The 20880-nt window shown below is 36.1% G+C and overlaps 3 protein-coding genes across 3 annotated transcripts; 2 read left to right on the top strand and 1 right to left on the bottom strand.

The window, feature by feature from the left end:
• Nucleotides 1–365: 365 nt before the first annotated feature.
• Nucleotides 366–11830, top strand: LOC127430448 (FUN14 domain-containing protein 1-like). Its single transcript, XM_051680215.1, has 5 exons — nucleotides 366–415; nucleotides 6867–7014; nucleotides 8640–8715; nucleotides 8802–8930; nucleotides 11388–11830. Exons 1-5 carry the CDS (start codon nucleotides 400–402, stop codon nucleotides 11463–11465), a joined length of 447 nt encoding a protein of 148 aa, XP_051536175.1. The 5' UTR covers nucleotides 366–399; the 3' UTR covers nucleotides 11466–11830.
• A 136-nt stretch (nucleotides 11831–11966) lies between these two features.
• cmc4 (C-x(9)-C motif containing 4 homolog (S. cerevisiae)) lies at nucleotides 11967–12870 on the bottom strand. Its single transcript, XM_051680217.1, has 2 exons — nucleotides 12725–12870; nucleotides 11967–12632 (listed from the first exon to the last, which is right to left on the bottom strand). Exons 1-2 carry the CDS (start codon nucleotides 12846–12848, stop codon nucleotides 12496–12498), a joined length of 261 nt encoding a protein of 86 aa, XP_051536177.1. The 5' UTR covers nucleotides 12849–12870; the 3' UTR covers nucleotides 11967–12495.
• Nucleotides 12871–14169: 1299 nt separating this feature from the next.
• Nucleotides 14170–20652, top strand: LOC127430437 (lys-63-specific deubiquitinase BRCC36). Its single transcript, XM_051680199.1, has 8 exons — nucleotides 14170–14371; nucleotides 14473–14592; nucleotides 14817–14904; nucleotides 17054–17142; nucleotides 17288–17343; nucleotides 17768–17899; nucleotides 18214–18257; nucleotides 19739–20652. Exons 1-8 carry the CDS (start codon nucleotides 14267–14269, stop codon nucleotides 19885–19887), a joined length of 783 nt encoding a protein of 260 aa, XP_051536159.1. The 5' UTR covers nucleotides 14170–14266; the 3' UTR covers nucleotides 19888–20652.
• The last annotated feature ends 228 nt before the right edge of the window (nucleotides 20653–20880 follow it).

Raw genomic sequence — 20880 nt, forward strand, 5'->3', positions numbered from 1 at the left:
GTATGCAGAGCTGTAGACAAAGGATGGACACTTAAAAAAAAAAAAAAAAATTTTCTACACAATACATAATTGTAAGTCTTCCCTTTGTGTTATTTCATATTTTTTGATAACTTTACTACAGTTCTAAAATGTGGAAAAGTTATAATAAAGAATAAGTTGGTGTATCTAAACTTTTGGCTGGTATATTGTATATTTCATGGATATATCTTTGTTAAAAAAATAAAAATATGTTGTGACTTGAAATGCCGCCTCCTTTACATATTTGCAATTTCTAACATAAATAAATCCCTAAAAAACACAAGCAAGCAAACAAACAAATAAAACCCAAACACCCTGCAGACGTCACGTGACGTACAGGGTGCGCACTGGAATATCGTCCGTGTAGAAACCGCAGGGAAAATGGCTGAGAAGGAAGGTAAGCATCTGCTCTTTTTTTGCCACTTTATACACATTTAAATAAGATGAATACAATTTAATTTCTCTGTTTGACTTCTCAATAAAACCAAACCCTCACTTCATCGTCAGAGCTGCGAGTGAATACGCATCTCACATGCACGAGCGTCTTTCAGTCTGCTGTCAGTGAGTCAGTTCAACTTCTACATGTATTCAAACTGCGCATCAAAATACTGTAGTTTAAGCGATGAAACGTGTTTCTCCTCAATTGAATTCAAGTTGAAACATGGAAGAGTTTAACACACGTACAGAAATTCACATGCCAAACCAATTAATGTTTGTGCTGTGAGTCATCTTACCCACACACACTCCTCTAGATCTTTATTTATGTTCTTATATAAGAGAAGCTCTAGATGTCTCTTCCGAAGCAGCAAATGCTACCTAAAAGACTTTTAGCATCTTTCAGCTTAGGAAGGAATATAGGTCTATATGTGGAAATAGCCAGAGAAAGTGAAACTAAAAAGAAAAAAAAAAAGCGATGCCCATGTTGTTCCAGTGATTTTGCTTATCATTTCTTTAATCAAACCTATAAAACAGAAATCAGGACTTAATTAGATTCTTTTTTTATAAATTCAGTGTGAGGTCTTGCTTGAGAATGTTTCTTCATGATTGGCACCAGAACTGTTAAAACTTTTGAAAGGCAAACAAGATCAGGTGTCTTAAAGAGATTGTTCATTTGTGGGTGAACTTTCTCTCATCATTTATTCACCCTCATGCTATCCCAGATGTGTATGTTTTCCTTCTTCTGCAGAACACAAATGAAGATTTTTAGAAGGATATTTTAGTTCTGTAGGTTCATACAATGTAAGTGAATGGGTGGCAACATTTTGAAGCTCCAAAATCCACATAAAGGCAGCATAATAGTAATCCACATGACTCAAGTGGTTAAATCCAATTCTTCAGACACTATATGATAGGTTTGGGTGAGAAAAATATCAATATTTAAGTGAATTTTTGTCATAAATTCTCCTCCCTGCCCAGTAGGGGGCGATATGCACAAACATTTTTGAATCACCGAAAACAGAAGGAGAAAGTGAAAGTGAAGGAAAAAGGACTTACATTTTTATCTGTTTCTCCCCCACACCTATCATATTACTTCAGAAGACATGGATTAAACCACCAGAGTCATCTGGAGTACTTTTATGCTGCCCTTATGTGGATTTTGGAGTTTCAAAGTTCTGATCACCATTCACTTGCATTGTATGGACCTACAGAGCTGAAATATTCTTCTAAAAATCTTAATTTGTGTTCTGCAGAAGAAAGTCGAACACATCTGGGATGGGATGAGGGCGAGTAAATGATTTTAATTTTTGGGTGAACTATCCCTTACAGACCTAAATACACCAGTATACTACAAAATCTACAAAACTTATCTATAAAATATCTATAAAAATCTATAAAACATGCTTCTTATCGTCTGTTACAGAACAAAAATCAGGCTTTGATTTAAACGTGTAGAGGACTCTTGACTTCAAATCTGTCCTGAAAGCGATACTTTGGCTGCAGTTGTGTGCTATTTCTGTGTGGCTTATGTCTGGAGTGCAGCGAGGTCACTTCATTGGCCAAGGTTACTGTCAAGCCAACGAAGCCCCATAAGGACACTGACCGCCCACAATTCACTGCTAATTCCTTTATTAACAGTTGAAAATCCCAACTGGATGGAGAACAAACTCAGTGCACATAAGCTGTCATGTTTATGAAGTTTTTCAAACTGCCTTTTCCCTTGACCTGAATGGCATGATTTGTATCAGGCGATTGTTTCTATCCGAAACAGAAAATAAAAGTAGCCTGTTTATGTCGCTTTAACTTGTGCCATTAAGGTGTGACACAAGGTAAATCAATCAATCTAAGTGTTTTGTGACAATTTTGGGAGAATTTTATGATTAATATTTAGTTGTTAAAATTTTTCTTTAAGGGTTGAAACTATTAGTGGTTTATAATTAACTGAAGCTTTATTTAATTAATGGTTGTTTCTTCCTTCCACTTGGGGCACTTTTAGCTCTGTGGACTGAAAGTAATGTCTCATTAAAACATTTTTCAAACTCTCACTAGTTTATTTATTTATTTTATTTGTCTGCCGGCAATGCCCAACAGTGTGTGTACATGCACTATAGGAGATCTATGTCATTTTTCTGACAGTCAGTGTCAATTCCAGCACATCTCAAATTCTGTATTGTGTTTAATAGAATTCTGTGCTGGAAATGACATTTTTAACATTTAAGTAATAAAATAGTCTATTCCATTGTCTTGCTATGGCTAATTTCATAGCTAATATTTTGTATCCTAAATAATCACAAATTAAATAATATTTTCACACTTTTTGTATAATTTGACAAAATTACAACTTGATTTGAAATGAAGTCCAATAATATATTCTGCTCACATGTGATATTTACCTTGATTTTTCCAGCTTGAGTTTTTTTTTCAAATATCACTTGTCTCATATTTCATCTTAAGCATGCTTTTTACTGACACTTTTGTCCACACTTTTTGAAATATTTATTGAAATTATTTTCACACAATAAATATTGAAATTATTTATGTTTATTTCACTATTTGTTTAGATGATCAGATCTAAACATGTAATCATTTTTATTTTTAAAATGGATTCTCTTAGTTTAACCCTTATATTGTATTCCCCTCATTTTGATCCAGGCGACCTTTTTTTTTTTTTTTTTTTTTTTTTAATGATTGAGTTTTTTTACTTAATCCAATTGGAATACAATTCCTTGACTTTGTTCACATATGGTATTTTAAAACACACACAAAAAATTTTCTTTAAATTTTAGTGGTTTTATTTCACTTTGTTACACATGTTGTGTTCCTGGTCATTGGAAATGAATGGAGTTGACAACAAAATACAACAATATTAAGTGTTCAGCAGCATCTCAATCCTTTAGATGAGCACATATGTGGATGTGTGTTTGCACACACACATACAAATACACACATCGTGTGTTGAGGGCCCTCTTGTGCATCGTGTAACAGTTATTTTTGTCAGCAAATTAAAAAGCACTATTTACGATTTAGTACGATCAGCTATATGCATTGTAAAGACCAGATTCTAGTCTTTAAAATTACATGTATTTTGTTCAGATAAAGCAAGTGGTTATTAATTTATTTCGTAATTATTATTATTATTTTTTCCGCAGGGAGTGCCTCCCACTGGCCCGGGTTATGCTCAGTTCGGTTAATCCTTCTGTCAATCAAAATATATATTTATTTTAAATATGTTCATAAAAGTAGTACAATACCTGTCATAATAACGAAAAAAGAAATTGATTAAAAGATCCAGTGTAATATCTTGTGATAATATATGCAATATGAGAGATTTATAAACAATCTTAATGGGCCGGTCATTTCTGACCAGGAACACAAAATGTGTTGGCACAAAACGAACACAGCACAAGGGTTCAAATTTAAAGTCTTGAGACTAGGCTAAAACAGTAAAATCTTTACATAAAAGGCATTTGAAACGTATCAAAAATAAACTATTAAGGCCTGGTAAAAAGTTTCCAAGTCAGTTTTAATGAGAAAAGGAAAAAGTTGAAATATGTTCGTTTTAATAAAAATCAACCCCTTGGACATGAAAGTGCCCGAAGTTGAAGAAACACTATAATGATTTATAACATGACTCTCTGGAATACTTTATTCTGATTGGTCAATCGTGGCATTCAGCTGTGAAAAATTTCTGAAAGATGACCATTGCATTGAACACACTGTGTAACTGACCGCTCATCCGGGAAACCTACATTTCTTACATACAGTGCTTGTGTTCGATATCCTGTATCGCTCTAAAATAATTTGAACTCAAATCATTAATTCATACCCATGTATTTATTTACAGTTGAAGTCAGCAGTTTACATACACTTAGGTTGAAGTCATTAAAACACATTTTTTAACCACTCCACAGATTTAATATTAGTAAACTATAGTTTTGGCAAGTTGTTTAGGACATCTACTTCATGCATGACACAAGTAATTTTTCCAACAGTTGTTTAAAGACAGATTGTTTCACTTTTAATTGACTATATCACAATTTCAGTGGATCAGAAGTTCACATACACTAAGTTAACGGTGCCTTTAAGCAGCTTGGGAATTTCCAGAAAATGATGTCAAGCCTTTAGACCAGGGGTTGGCAACCTTTTTGATATGGAGTGCCATTTTTAATTTTCCTGGTCAATGGCTGTGACGACACCCAAAAAAAAAAAAAAAAACATAAGCATGTATGTGATTTTCCGAAGTTTGAGTCCACTTGTGTTTGCATTTTTCTAATTTAATCATTTATTTTTCATTACAAATGATAGTATCAGCATAACAGTTTGAGTGAAAAATTTGTGCAAAACCCAATTATTATGATATAATCATGATCCTGCATGTGAATTTTAACAGAGCATCTTGTGAAAGTGCTTTAATGAAAGTAACCCAGTCCTTTTGTACAAAATGAGTTAACACAGTTAGTCACAGATCTACTTATTTGATTACTGATCACAAAATTGTGTGGAATCTTAAATATTTCTTATATTATGTCATACATTTTTCAAAATCACGCAGAGGGGTAATCACTAGCATGCAAGCAACAGCGAGAGAAGAGCAGGCTATTTTATTTAAAGTTTTTCGCACCTGCATTCCAATCTACATCTTGATTCAGCTCATGAAAACACTTGCGTGATCACGGGGAAGGATTACATCAAGATGTAGATTGGAATGCAGGTGTGGAATTTCATTTAAATAAAAAGTGCCCCTCTTTGCTTGACATGGGAAAATCAAAAGAAATTAGCCAAGACCTCAGAAAACAAATTGTGGACCTCAGCACGGAAGAAGCCACTGCTCCAAAACTACCATAAAAAAGCCCGACTACAGTTTGCAAGTGCACATGGGGACAGAGATCTTACTTTTTGGAGAAATGTCCTCTGGTCTAATGAAACAAAAATGGAACAGTTTGGCCATAATTACCAGCTTTATGTTTGGAGGAAAAAGGTTGAGGCTTGGAAGCCAAAGAACACCATCCCAACCATGAAGCATGGGGTGGCAGCATAATGTTGTGGGTGTACTTTGCTGCAGGAGGGACTGGTGCACTTCACAAAATAGATGGCATCATGAGGAAGGAAAATGATGTGGATATATTGAAGCAACATCTCAAGACATCAGCCAGGAAGTTTAAGCTTGGTCGCAAATGGGTCTTCCAAATGGACAATGACCCCAAGCATTACCTCCAAAGTTGTGGCAAAATGGCTTAAGAACAACAAAGTCAAGGTATTGGAGTGGCCATCACAAAGCCCTGACCTCAATCCGATAGAAAATTTGTGGGCAGAACTGAAAAAGCGTGTGCGAGCAAGGAGGCCTACAAACCTGACTCAGTTACACCAGTTCTGTCTGGAGGAACGGGCCAAAATTCCAGCAACTTATTGTGAGAAGCTTGTGGAAGGATACCCAAAGAGTTTTACCCAAGTTAAACAATTTAAAGGCAATGCTACCATATACTAACAAAGTGTATGTAAACTTCTGACCCACTGGGAATGTGATGAAAGAAATAAAAGCTGACATAAATCACTCTCTACTATTATTCTGACATTTCACATTCTTCTTATTTTTTTTCTTCCCCTTTTTCTCCCCAATTTGGAATACCCAATTCCCAATGCGCTCTAAGAACTTGTGGTGACTTGCCTCAATCTGGGTGGCGGAGGACGAATCTCAGTTGCCTCCGCGTCTGAGACCATCAGTCCACACATCTTATCACGTGGCTTGTTCAGCGCGCTACTGCAGAGACATAGCGCGTGAGGAGGCTTCACGCTATTCTCCACGGCATCCACGCACAACTCACCACGCGCCCCACCGAGAGCAAACCACATTATAGCGACCACGAGGAGGGTACCCCATGTGACTCTACCCTCCCTAGGAACCGGGCCAATTTGGTTGCTTAGGAGACCTGGCTGGAGTCACTCAGCCCACCCTGGATTTGAACTCACGAACTCCAGGGGTGGTAGTCAGCGTCTTTACTTTGCTGAGCTAACCCAGCCTAGCCAAGTGCACACTACGCTGACTGAATGGATCAACCACACGACCGTTGTCCCTGACTGAAACAAAAATCCCAAAATTCATTCACAAACTCATACACAACGGGAGAGTTTATTCGTGATAACACAACAACAAACAACATGAATGATGGGACCATGTGCGTAGAAGATGCTTTATCGATTTGTTTTTTTTTAATCAGCAGCTCTGCATTTGGTCCACCTGCTCAGTAGATATCGGCATCAGACATTGAAAAACCCATATTTGTTGACCACTAGTAATAAGCTCTGCTTCACGTCAGGGTCCCGATCACCCTGTCTGGGTTTATTTTGCAATAATGACCGGTCGACTGTGCATTATCCCTTACATATAAATGTACATCATGATGTTTTCACAGACACTGAAACCTTTGATGTTATGGAACTGGCAGAACATGTGAAGAAACAAAGATGGTGGAACAAAATGTTTGGTAAAAATAATTCTGGACCAGTTGCTGAGAAGTACTCTGTAGCAACACAGCTGGCTATTGGAGGAGTGACTGGCTGGTGAGTAACTATATTAGAGAGCCACCAATACTGATATTTTGGTTGTTGTTGGGCGAAGTGGAATGTTTCCAAATGCTGCACATCTCTCACTCGAGATTGAATCTCTGTTATGTAAAAGTTGAGAAATTTGAGCTAAAATCAAGTGATATGCAAAATATTGTGAGGAAATGCAAGCATCTTTGTGAGGAAACGAAGGAATGCAAACATTCCACGTTTACATGAGATTTGAAATCATCAGGTTATTCTCTGCTTTTGACGTCAAAAGGTAAACAGACATGCAACACATTGAAAAAGCTGGTAAGAACACCAGTAAAGGTGTTTACATGCAACGGTACATCGGGTTAAAGGGATTCTTCAACCAAAAATGAAAAATCTCATCATTTCCTCATCATGCCATCCCAGATGTGTATGACTTTCTTTCTTCTGCAGAACACAAATGAAGATTTTAAAGCTGAACTATATAATTTTTTGCGCCACCAAACGGAATTGCAAAAATAAAATTTTTGAAAACCGCTTTCTGAACGTGCCCCGTCTACCGTTGGTCAAACAGAGATAGTCCCACCCCCAAATTATGCCATTGGTTGAGTAACATTTTTGGGGTGGGTCTAAGCAGGTCACTCAAAACAAACAGAGCAATTTTCATAGCGCTACAGAAAGTGCTTACAATTTGAGAAAATTAACCCGTGAATGGCTTACTAACAATTGTCGCTGCATATTAAGCTCAGATAGGAGAAATAATTTTAAAGAAAAGTTACATACTTCAGCTTTAAGAAGAAAATCTCACCTCTCTAAGTCCATACAGTGCAAATGAATGGTGACCAGAACTGTGAAGCTCAAAAAAGCACATAAAGGCAGCATAAAAGTAATCTATAAGACTCCAGTTGTTAAATCCATATCTTTAGAAGTTATATGATAGGTGAGTGTGAGAAACAGATAAAAATTCAAGTCTTTTTTAAACATAAATCTCCACTTTCACTTTCACATTCTTCTTTTATTTTTGGCAATTCGCATTCATCGTGCATATCGCCTTTATGTGATTTTTGGAGCTTCAAAATTTTGGTCACTGTTTGCTTGGACCTACAGAGCTGAAATATTCTTCTAAAAATCTTCATTAGTGTTCAGCAGAAGAAGGAAAGCCATACACCTCTGGGATGGCACAAGGGTGAGTAAATGAGAGAATTTTCATTTTGGGTAAACTATCCCTTTAACAGACAAAAAAATAAATAGTCATTTTTTTGCTTAAAGCATTAATGAACTTTACCTTAAAACCAGACCTTATTATGCATAATACTGTAAGATCATGAATGTAAATGCGCTAATTGTTTCCTAGTAACGTAAGTTTTCCTGTGCTATAATGGCATTATTGGGCGCAATTCTTTGGAGACCCTCCAGATAGCCCCATTTATCTGTAGACTCGATAACCAAATAAACCTGATAACCAAGTAGAAAAGTGTGAATGTCAGTCAAAATTGTCACTTAATTATACATTATATTTAAATTATTAAATGAAAATTCAGTTTAAACAAGCAGTGCCTCTTGTAGACATTTTGCTGCATTTGTTCAGATGTGTATCATTGTGTATGTAATAAATGAAGCTGTGAACTTTGTGTGTGTTTATCTTTCAGGTGTGCAGGGTACTTGTTTCAGAAAGTTGGGAAGGTTGCAGCGTCAGCTGTAGGAGGCGGCTTCTTTTTGCTCCAGGTACACTTTAAAAACTGTGTTTGAGCATATTATAAATATGGATATTGTGATGCTTTGAAATCTAAACAATCTGTGTTATGTTTGAGATTGCTCATCACACAGGCTATATTAAAGTGGACTGGAAAAGAGTGGAGCAAGATGTGAACAAGGCCAAGAAGCAGCTGAATCTCAATTCAGACAAGCCGTCCAAAGAAGTCAGAACAAAATTTAATGAGGTAAGTACATAAATTAAGTATACAGTTGAAGTCAGAAGTTTACATACACTTAGTTTGAAGTCATTAAAACTCATTTTTTAACCACTCCACAGATTTAATATTAGTAAACTATAGTTTTGGCAAGTCGTTTAGGACATCTACTTTGTGCATGACACAAGTAATTTTTCCAACAATTGTTTAACAGATTGTTTCACTTTTAATTGACTATATCACAATTCCAGTGGGTCAGAAGTTTACATACACTAAGTTAACTGTGCCTTTAAGCAGCTTGGAAATTTCCAGAAAATGATATTAAACCTTTAGATAATTAGACAATTAACTTCTGATAGGAGGTGTACTGAATTGGAGGTGTACCTGTGGATGTATTTTAAGGCCTACCTTCAAACTCAGTGCCTCTTTGCTTGACATCATGGGAAAATCAAAAGAAATCAGCCAAGACCTCAGAAACAAAATTGTGGACCTCAGCACGGAAGAAGCCACTGCTTCCACAAGTCTGGTTCATCCTTAGGAGCAATTTCCAAACACCTGAATGTATCATGTTCGTCTATACAAACAATAGTACACAAGTATAAACACCATGGGACCACGCAGCCATCATACCGCTCAGGAAGGAGACGCATTCTGTCTCCTAGAGATGAACGTAGTTTGCTGCTAAAAGTGCAGATCAATCCCAGAACAACAGCAAAGGACCTTGTAAAGATGCTGGAAGAAACAGGTAGACAAGTATCTATATCCACAGTAAAACGAGTCCTATATTGACATAAACTGAAAGGCTGCCCAGCAAGGAAGAAGCCAATGCTCAAAACTGCCATAAAAAAGTTCACATGGTGACAAAGATTTTACTTTTTGGAGAAATGTCCTCTGGTCTAATGAAACAAAAATTTAACTGTTTGGTCATAATGACCATCGTTATGTTTGGAGGAGAAAGGGTGAGGCTTGCATGGGGGTGACAGCATCATGTTTTGGGAGTGCTTTGCTGCAGGAGGGACTGGTACACTTCACAAAATAGATGGCATCATGAGGTAGGAAAAATATGTGGATATATTAAAGCAACATCTCAAGACAGCAGCCGGGAAGTTAAATCTCGGTTGCAAATGGGTCTTCCAAATGGACAATGACCCCAAACATACCTCAAGTTGTGGCAAAATGGCTTAAGGACAACAAAGTCAAATGTATTAGAGTGGCCATCACAAAGCCTGACCTCAATCTGGTAGAAAATGTTTGGGCAGAACTGAAAAAGCGTGCACGAGCAAGGAGGCCTACAAACCTGACTCAGTTACACCAGTTCTGTCTGGAGGATTGGGCCAAAATTCCAGCATCTTATTGTGAGAAGCTTGTGGAAGGATACCCAAAATGTTTGACCGAAGTTAAACAATTTAAAGGCAATGCTACCAAATACTAACAAAGTGTATGTAAACTTCTGACCCACTGGGAATGTGATGAAAGAAATAAAAGCTGAAATAAATCACTCTCTACTATTATCCTGACATTTCACATTCTTTTTATTTTATCCCCTTTTCTCCCCAATTTTGGAATGCCCAATTCCCACTACTTAGTAGGTCCTCGTGGTGGCGCAGTTACTCACCTCAATCCGGGTGGCAGAGGACAAGTCTCAGTTGCCTCCGCTTCTGAGACTGTCAGTCCGCACATCTTATCACATGGCTCGCTGTGCACGACACCACGGAGACTCGCAGCATGTGGAGGCTTCACGCTACTCTCCGTGATCCATGCACAACTAACCAAGTGCCCCATTGAGAGCGAGAACCACTAATCGCGACCACGAGGAGGTTATCCCATGTGACTCTACCCTCCCTAGCAACCGGGCCAATTTGGTTGCTTAGGAGACCTGGCTGGAGTGACTCAGCATGCCCTGGATTCGAACTCGCTACTCCAGGGGTGGTAGTCAGCGTCAATACTCGCTGAGCTGCCCGGGGTGGACTGGGAAGAGAAATCGGCCCGAGATTTTACATAGAAACTGGCGGGGGGCTGTCGCTGTCCTTTTCGGCAAATCGCTGCCCCCTTCGGCATATCGCAGTGCCGTTTTGTGGCCCGTTCTGCATAACGCGGTGGCCCATTTCTGCTTATCGCGGCCGGACCTTCGGGAAAAGTCCCGGTTCTCCCGCTGGCCAGTCCGCCCCTGCCTAGGCCCCAACATTTCACATTTTTAAAATGAAGTAGTGATCCCAACTGACCCAAGACAGGGAATGTTTTCCACAATTAAATGTCAGGAATTGTGAAAAACTGTGTTTAAATGTATTCGGCTAAGGTGTATGTAAACTTCTGACTTCAACTGTAAGTTACTCATAATGCTTTGTGAGATACACCCTTATTAAAATAACATCAGGGGAACATTTCATATTTTATAAGTGAATCATTATTTTAATGATTATTTTCACTGATATAAGGCAGAGACAAAGTTCTTGCACTGAAGTACAGTCATATTTTGTCTTTCCACAGGTGCAGGTATTCGTCAAGAAAAACATTGTTCTTACAGGGGGCTTTGCAGGAGGATTTCTGCTTGGTCTGGCTTCATAGGAGCTCCATCTTACTCTTTATTATTATGTCTTCTACTCGCAGGATGTCATCCAACTATGTATACAACAGATTACAGCTTTAGAAGTGTGATATTGCAGCTTGCATTAAATTCAGCACGCCTAATTAATACATTTATGCAAGTTATGTGTTCATCAGGAAATATATTTTAGCATGCTAGAATATATTATTTTATTGTTTTTTTTAGACATGCATTGTGTTCGGTTTGTACTTGATGCCCATGTTATACTTTTGTTATCATTTATTTGATCATTTTGCTTTATACATTTTGGAACCATTTTTGAACAGTCATGATTTTATTTAAACATGTAATATGTCAAAATAAATTACACCCTTTTACGAACCCATATCTGAACTTACTGAAATATGTCATGGTTACAGAGAAAAGTGCATTCAAATGTTCAGATTAAGAAAACCCATTTTACTTATAGTTTGTAATAAATTGGGACATCATTTCAAAGACCAAGGGTCAATATAAAGTTGTATATTTTATGTAACTAAGAATGACAGAAATGTAAAAGTGAATTGACGATCAGGATTTAAACGATTGCTCTGGGTTGCCTGTTTTCACTCTAAAGATAAACACCATTGATCATTATGAAATACGTCTGGTTATTTTTTCTGAAGAACAGCTAATGCACGGAACATGAAGACATATTTCATCAATTTTCTTTTCAAGTCATTATGTGATCTGCATTTCACATGCCTCACTATTCAAATCCCTTCTGCATTTATTTTTAAGCTTTGTGAAATCTCAACTTGGGTTCAGTGTCGCTTATTGAAATATCAGACAAAGTAACTATAAATACTCAGATGTAATCAGTTGTGATGGACATATTCTCTGAACTGTGTTATTGGGTTAAATAAATACTGGCACCCAAAGGCATCTTGCTGGTTTAATTTAAAAGGTTTATTTTAAAAGTATCCATAAAGACTTAAAGTGAAGTATAATTGTGATAAACACATAATTACAATGTTTTGGACAAATAACTATTGCAGTGTCCACATAGAGTTATGTTTTTGTCTCTGAAGATTTGTGTTCTTTAGCAAATCCAGAGCAGCAGACAGAGTTTTCTCCTGTATGGACTTCACAACACTTTCTCATAGCCCGAATCACATCCTCACAACGACTTTCAATGTATTTGTTGGCTGTTGAAATACAAAACACACAAACACACACTGTTAAATACAGAGGAAACAAAAAGCCTGTAATCTTCATTGACATGAGCACACAAATCCACCTTGTAAACATTTCTGTATCGCGCAAGCCTGCTTTTGACAAGGATCCTTCTGTGACATCTTAATCAACCAATTCCGACGAATAATTCCAGTTATATCTGTCCTTGTGTTTGCGTTATAACACATGAGCCATGACGTCACGGCTGTGCTGTTGTGCAACTCTAAATTTCTTCCGGTTGGACTTGAGCAGTTAGTTCTGCACAACATCTATTTTGCTTTCTAGGTTTACAGATGCTGGAAAATAATATGCTTTTTTGTAAAACTATAGAAAAGTCAATGTGTCCTCTGTTGTCAAACTGTACAGAAATTTCTAAAGATATAACGTCGACAGTTAAGAACGTTATGTGTTATTGTGAAACTAAAAGTAAAAAATTAAAAATAAAGCGTTATAATTTTTGATTGACAAACTTAGAATATCTAAATTTATTAATTTTATAAGTTGTTCATTTGATATTTGTTTCTATGTTATAGGCTATCTGAAGATTCTTACTATCGTTGCCTGTTATTGTGTTATGTTTATGTTTAACTAAAGGAATATTTCAGGTTCAATGCAAGTTAAGCTCAATTGACAAAATTTTTGGCATAATGTTAATTACAACGAAAAACATAAAGTCCCTCGTTTATATATATATATATATATATATATATATATATATATATATATATATATATATATATAAAGACAAAGATGTTGCTTACAGCTTATAGTGGAAGTCAATGTGGCCAGTTCATAAACATTAAAATACACTCAGACACTGTTTGAAAAGTATAGCCACAAGATACGTGTTAATATGAGTTTTCGTGTGATAAAATCAGGGATTTACAGGCAAAAAGCGTTTACCAGATTACAAGGTTTATCAAGGTTACGTCGTCATGACAACGAAGTTTTAATATTGGATATAACTTTACACACAAACGGTTAGTATTTTACCACATTAAAATCATGTTAACACGTGTAATATTTACGTTTTGTGGCTATACTTTTGAAACTGTGTTTATTTTAATGTTTAAGGATTGGCCCCATTTACTTCCATTGTAAATGCCTCACTGTAACCGCGACTTTTAGTCTACTTTTTATTTTATTATTATTATTTTTTATAATAGACAACAGACGAGGAATGCGTCAAATTAATTTTTGTGGTAATCAATATTATGCCACAAATGCTGTCGATTGAGTTTAACTTGTACTAATCCCGGAATATTCCTTAAAAAATTTAAATGAATAAGAACTTCCGGTTAGAAAGAGTATGTATTTTTCGTTTTAATAAAATAACATTACAAATGTATCAATAAATCATTACTTTTTATATATATATATATATATATATATATATATATATATATATATATATATATATATATATATATATATATATATATATTCATATGTGCTCGCATGTTTATCCTGAAATTATTTGTTCTCCTGTTTCCTATCGGAATGGATACATGTAACACAGACTCTTTGTTGATGCGGAAGTGCTGTACAGTAATAAACAAGAACCAAATCAAAGCAAAATCTGATTTCCTCGATTATAAATCACATCATGGCAGTGAGTGCGGTGCATTTAGAGTCTGACGCCTTTCTAGTGTGTATGAATCATGCTCTCAGTACGGAGAAAGAGGAAGTGATGGGTCTGTGCATTGGCGAGGTGAATATTATCGTGTGTTTATTCATTGTTGTGCCAGTGTAAATGTGTGAATCTCATCAGATGTTTTTATGAAACTCTTGAACTGTCTGTGTGAACGTCAGGTGGACACAAACCGCATCGTGCACATTCATTCAGTCATTATTCTGCGCCGATCGGACAAGAGGAAAGACCGGGTGGAGATTTCCCCAGAGCAGCTGTCAGCTGCATCCACTGAAGCCGAGATATCCTTACACTCTTACAGATGTGTATTATGGCCATCAAAGATGATTTCTTTGGTTATATGAGACTTCTTGTTTTGTTCTTCTTAATGCTGCATATATGATGTTTGAGAACTACTTTTAATAATGAAATGTATTAGTATGTGTAGATGTCCTACGCTGACTAGATACTAGTTTAGCACATTTACAGGCTCCATACTGTACCATTTGTTCTTAATATGAGGCACAGGTTGGCAGAGATGACGGGACGTCCCATGAGAGTTGTGGGCTGGTACCACTCTCATCCTCACATCACTGTGTGGCCATCACATGTCGGTCAGTAATTATCATCTTACAGTTGCTCTTTTATTGACTCTAATGCCTCTGATGAGCTTGTTTTGTGAGGATTTTCAAATATCAGTGGATGAAGTACAGGACCAAAGTCCACTGCTTTTGTGGCATATTGTTTTTCTTTATTGAGAAATAATTGCAATAAAAAACATCAATAATTTTTGTCAAGTTTAGGCTAGCATAGGGCCATTCTGTGTCAACCAGAGATCCCCTGGCTCAAGATTTGGCACTTTTTTTTTTATGTCATTTTTTTTCAAAGTTGGAGTGCCCATAACTCCAGAAGTATTAAAGATATCGGTAACACTTTACAATAAGATTTCATTCATTAACATTAGTTAATGCATTAGGTATCATGAGCAAACAATTAACAATATATATATATTTACAGCATTTATTAATCTTTGTTAATGTTAATTAATACAAATAGAATTGTTCATTGTTAGTTCATGTTAGTTCATAACTAATGTTAACAAATACAACTTTTGATTTAAAATGTTTTATTAGTTTGTTGAAATTAACATTAACTAAGATTAATAAATGTTGTAAATATATTGTTCATGTTTACTAATGGGGTTAACTAATGTTAACAAATGGAACCTTATTGTAAAGTGTTTCCAAGGCTTTTTAGCCAAAACACGTAGGCCAACAATATATTTTTAAAATGTTATAAGCCCATTTGAATAAAGGCGTTTTTATCTTCACCAGTGGAGTGTTTTGGATTTTTCTCTTTTTTTCATGTTTTAATAGCTTTCAGATTCTGGTTCAGATCAATACTTAAGGCCCTTTATGGTTAAATTCCAGAGATATGGGACTCTCAATGAAGCTCCATCCGAAAAATGGTTACATTTGACCCATTTTCAATGGTGAAAAGCCATTGTGGGTCACATGGTATGGAGTTAGTTTTCTTGTCCAACAAAACAGAGTTCTGAAGTACAAATAATGTTGAAATTAGAAATGTACCTTTAATTTATTCAAATTAAAACAATAATGTAAAAATCTAAATTTCTGAGACTCCAAAAATACACTTATTATGAATAAGCGACACATTTGGCTGGTCAGTGCAATACCTATAAATCGTTTTTGGATATTAGAAGTGTACATCTGCGAAGTTCTGGAACGCATTATTTGGGGTCCAAACACCAAAGGTGCTGAAACTCTGTATTGTATTTGTACCGACTTTCTTATTATGCATTATTATGCTGTATTGTGCTCTAAAAGTGTCTGGGACTCTCGAAAATTGAGATTTTGACACATTATTGTTTTTATGTTTATAAATAAAGGTACATTTCTAGTTTAACATTATTCATAACATGTGATGCACATTTGGTTTTCGACTATTGAAAATGGGTCAAATTTAACAGTTTTGATATGGAGCCACATTGAGAGCTCCAAATCTCTGGGATTTAACCATAGAGGGCCTTGAAAACGAAGATACAAGAAGTTAAGTTTGTTCTAGTCCAGATTCTAAATGGATATTAAGATATATTTAATATTTCTGGAGTTATAGGCACTCTAACTTCATAAAAACAACACAAAAAAATAGTTTTTTCCAATTTTTGGACTCACACCATTGGCATATAATGCAGCAAGAGGTGCTACAGTCAACTGATCTTATTAAAAGACCTAACTAACTGTCTCTGTGTAAAAATAAAATAATGATGCTGGCGCCTTTCTAAGGTAATTATTTTGACCTGTAGTTTCGCTCCAAAATCACTGGCAAAAATGGTCATTTTGACCCTCCTCTGCAATATACTGGATTATCCAGTATATATTGATCCATGGAATTTAATATTTTGGCTTTCATCATCATTTATGTTTATCTCTCTTCAGAAAAAGTATATAAAAAAAAACCCCAATTCCGGTTTGGAAGTTTCTGAAATTTGGTTGGTTTGACCTAAAATAACAACCATATGTTATTATGTGTCTTCTCACTCTGATGTGCAGAAATGGTTTAATGCATGAATTTGTCTGCATTAACTTTATGATTGGTCTTGAATCTTATTAGTTTAAAGAATTCTTTGTCCTTTCACCAACATCCATGGTTGAAAATAGATTTCAGTCTCCTGATTTCAGGACTGAGCTTCAGCTCAGGAGTACAAGTTCTCTTAAGGACGTATATTCTCGCCCTGTACAGATGTCAGGACTCAGGCGATGTATCAAATGATGGATCAAGGTTTTGTAGGACTCATCTTCTCATGCTTTATAGAAGATAAAAACACAAAGGTATGTTAAGAACACTTAACATGTTTTTCTCTTAAAGTGACACACAGAATACTGATTGTAATGGTAATTGATGTCACGCAATGTGTCCTCTCTTCTGTCTTGATGATGAAATCGACCATGCTGTGTTTGTCTGTTTCTCTTGCAGACCGGTAGAGTTCTGTACACCTGTTTTCAGTCAGTACAAGCCCAGAAAGGCTCTGAGTAAGTTAACCGATTCAAATTTTTCTAGCTGGTTTTCCAGCAAAAATAAAAACATAGATTCTACCTGTGAGTTTTACCATGGCATTTTGTCCTTTTTCATGAAAAATATCTACACAAATGTATTTTTTAAAGGGGTAATTTCATACATTTTTATTATTTTTTCACTTATCACGTTAGTATTGTAATTTTGTTTTTCATGACTGTTTTCCACCCTCTCTTTGACCCTTAGAAATGAACGGGATGTTATAAACAGCACCCTTCACTTGTGAAATAAGCAATGAGGATACAAAATCGTTTTAACTGCCTCATCTTTCAATAACAGCCTCTTTGCAAAACCTGCATTACATTGTGACAGAATTGGAGTTACAGGGGGTCGAAAGTTACCGATTGCATCCTTAGACACATTTCTGTCTCATATGATCAGGTATGAGCGGATTGAGATACCAATCCACGTGGTCCCACATGAAGCCATTGGGAAAGTCTGTTTGGAGTCTGCCGTGGAACTGCCCAGAATCCTCTGTCAGGAAGAACAGGATACATACAGAAGAATTCACAGGTAGAGCAATCCATTTCCTCGCTCAACTTTAACCTTATGGCTGCTCAGGATATAGTGTGATCTCTAAAGCAGGGTTTCCCAGTTATTATTTGATCTCATGCTATTTATTGTAAACAGATACAAAAAATAAAGATCTATTAAAATGTTGAATATTACAAAGGAATAGTTCACCCAAAAATGACATCCTTATCCTGAAAAATGTTGAAGACCCCAGCGCTAAAGAATCATTATCAGCCACTGGCTAATCTAGAACTCACTAAAACTGTCTGAGGTCTCTTGCCTTACAATGTTCTACCAATGTCCTTTTTTTGTAGTTTAACTCATCTGGATCCCATCACAAAGATACATAATGGATCAGGTAATGTAATTATTATATTTACATCTGCATTTCCAGAAAGAAATATAAGCGCTTGCAAGGGAGCAAAAGAACAGTGGTAAAGGTTTAGGTTTTAGGTACTGCTTCTGTGTAATTGAAATGCTTATATTTTATGACACTCAGCACGCATCTCGTTTTCTGTCGGCCGTGCACGAGAATTCACACGTAATGTGTCACACAAGAAGACCGATCACGATTCAGGATGAACAGTGTTGTATAAATTATCCAATCGTCATACTTAAAGTGATAGTTCACCACAAAATGAAAATTCAGTCATTGTTTACTCACCCCTGTGTTGTTATAAGCCCATATGATTTTCTTTTGTTGTTTCTTAACAAAAAGGGAGAAATTGTGAAAAAATGCTCAGTGATGACATACAATGGCAGTTTATGGTGACCGCCTCTTCAAACTTCAAAAGGATGCAGAAGTATAATTCAGAAGTCTAATAAATTATTCCATGAGACTCATGATTGTTCTGAAGGCATACGATAAGGTTTGGTGAGAAACAAACTGAAATCTAATGTACTATTTAGTGAAACTGTTGACCGACCATTGCTCTCCTCTGCACGTTCATGAGACTGCACGAGACAAACAGTTCACGCAGCCCTGCTGGCGAAATGGGGCGTTCAAGCGGAAACACGTTGCGTTTATCTAAAAACAGGTCCACCACAGTGATAGAAACAATAAAACACAGCTGCACACAAACCAGAGAACAGAACTTGCTAAACATGTCTGATGAGTTTGTAGTCGGAGAATAGATGCATTTCTATGCCCAGCCTCATTTGTTTGGCTACTTGGAAATCAAACATGCTTTAATATCAATGCAGCTCTGCCTTGCAAGCACCATAATAATGATAAAAAATGATCATTTTGTTTATGTTGTGAGACTAAACTTGTTTATTTTACAAATTACAAAATGTTACAACTTTTTGACAGTTACACATATATTAGATTGGGATTATTATTAGAAAGGGGTCATGACACGCCTTTTTTTTATTCTTTATTATGTTCCTTGAGGTTCACTTATAATATTAGTAAAGTTTTTTTTTAGCACACAAAACAGTCATATATTTGTAAAACATGATCATTTTCCACCCTCATTCTCACCCTCTGTCAGAAACACTTTTTGGTTTACGGAAGTTATAAGGTAAAGTAGGCGTTGATGTGTTGTTGTGTTGTTGTGGAGGCGGTCAGATGCAAATGTATACCACAGTGTGACATCACAATGTGGAGGAAGAAGAGAACGAGTCGTTTTGGCAGCTTTGTTTCAAGAAATGCCCTTTTTGCAGTAAGGAGGAAGTTTTGAGTTCTGAAACATACAGTATGTTTTTTATTTTTTATAGTACAGTGACCTCTTATATGTGAAAAAAATAAAAGAAAATTTGATTCCTCATGTCATGACCCCTTTAAAATGATTTTGAGATTTGTAAAGGTTTTGATGTAATTTCCTGTGTGTTTCTCAGTGTTCACTAAAAACCTGTGCAGTCAGATGTCGGCTATAAGCGGCCCACTGCTACAGTGGCTGGAGGATCGACTTGAACAAAATAAACAAAGTATCATCGAACTCCAGAAAGAGAAAGAGCGACTGACACAAGAACTGGCTTCATTATGAGGAGAATAAAATAATTGAATTCTTTAAAAGCTCACTTTCTTATTTCAGTTTCTAGTTTTTGCACTGAAAGCACTGGCCTTTCTGCCATACTGCGCTCCTCTCATCAGAAATCACTGACAGAATAGAGATAGGATGTCTGTAATCATTCCCAATTTTTGTGACCTTTGTTTTGTGACAGCACATTACTGATCACTGTCTCAGTGCTTCCACACAGAGATTTGAATTATGAATGCTTTTGCCTCTACAGCCCACTTTGCTCTCATGAACTGTTTGGTTTAAACGAATCTAGCTTCAGTTTCCTTTCAGTTATGTTACTTTTTTGCCACACACACACATACAGTATACACTATATGGCCAAAAGTATGTGGACAGCCACTGGAATAGCCAAACTCATCAATTAGAAGGAATTGTTTTCATACATATTGTGTACGGTATATATAGTGCTTTTTTTTTTTTTTTTTTTGCCTAACGTCTGCTTGTATTTTGTTTTGTTGAAGCCCATATCTGCATTATACTACACTCACTGGAAATTCATTAAAATGACAAAGTTTGGTCAGATGAGACAATGTAGATGTTATTTTAAAAAGGTTTATTTGTTGATCTGTATCTCCAGTTTGATTTTGATGGTCAACAGATGAACGTGGACTAAGAATGACAGATCTTAAATGCTGGTGTTGTTTTTACATAAGCTGTAAATCTCTGAATATACCAACATTGTAGCCAATTTGAAATGACAATGTAAAATAAAAGATGATTTTCAATGCACTTCTCTGCTTTATTTTAAACAACACCATCATGGAATTCAATGGGAATTATCTGTTGATTTATGTACAGAGAGTCTCTTGAAAGCAGCAAGCTTAGTGAAATGCAGATTGAAATATTTTAGAAATCTAAATGTAAAAAAACCCTGAAATCTATAACACTTTGCATGTGCCCCACTTTTTGCGAACACCTGTATGCATATATCGTCATTGATACACAGAATTTCTTAAA

The sequence above is a fragment of the Myxocyprinus asiaticus genome, chromosome 40 (assembly GCF_019703515.2).
Source record: "Myxocyprinus asiaticus isolate MX2 ecotype Aquarium Trade chromosome 40, UBuf_Myxa_2, whole genome shotgun sequence".
Classification (NCBI taxonomy): Eukaryota; Metazoa; Chordata; class Actinopteri; order Cypriniformes; family Catostomidae; genus Myxocyprinus; species Myxocyprinus asiaticus.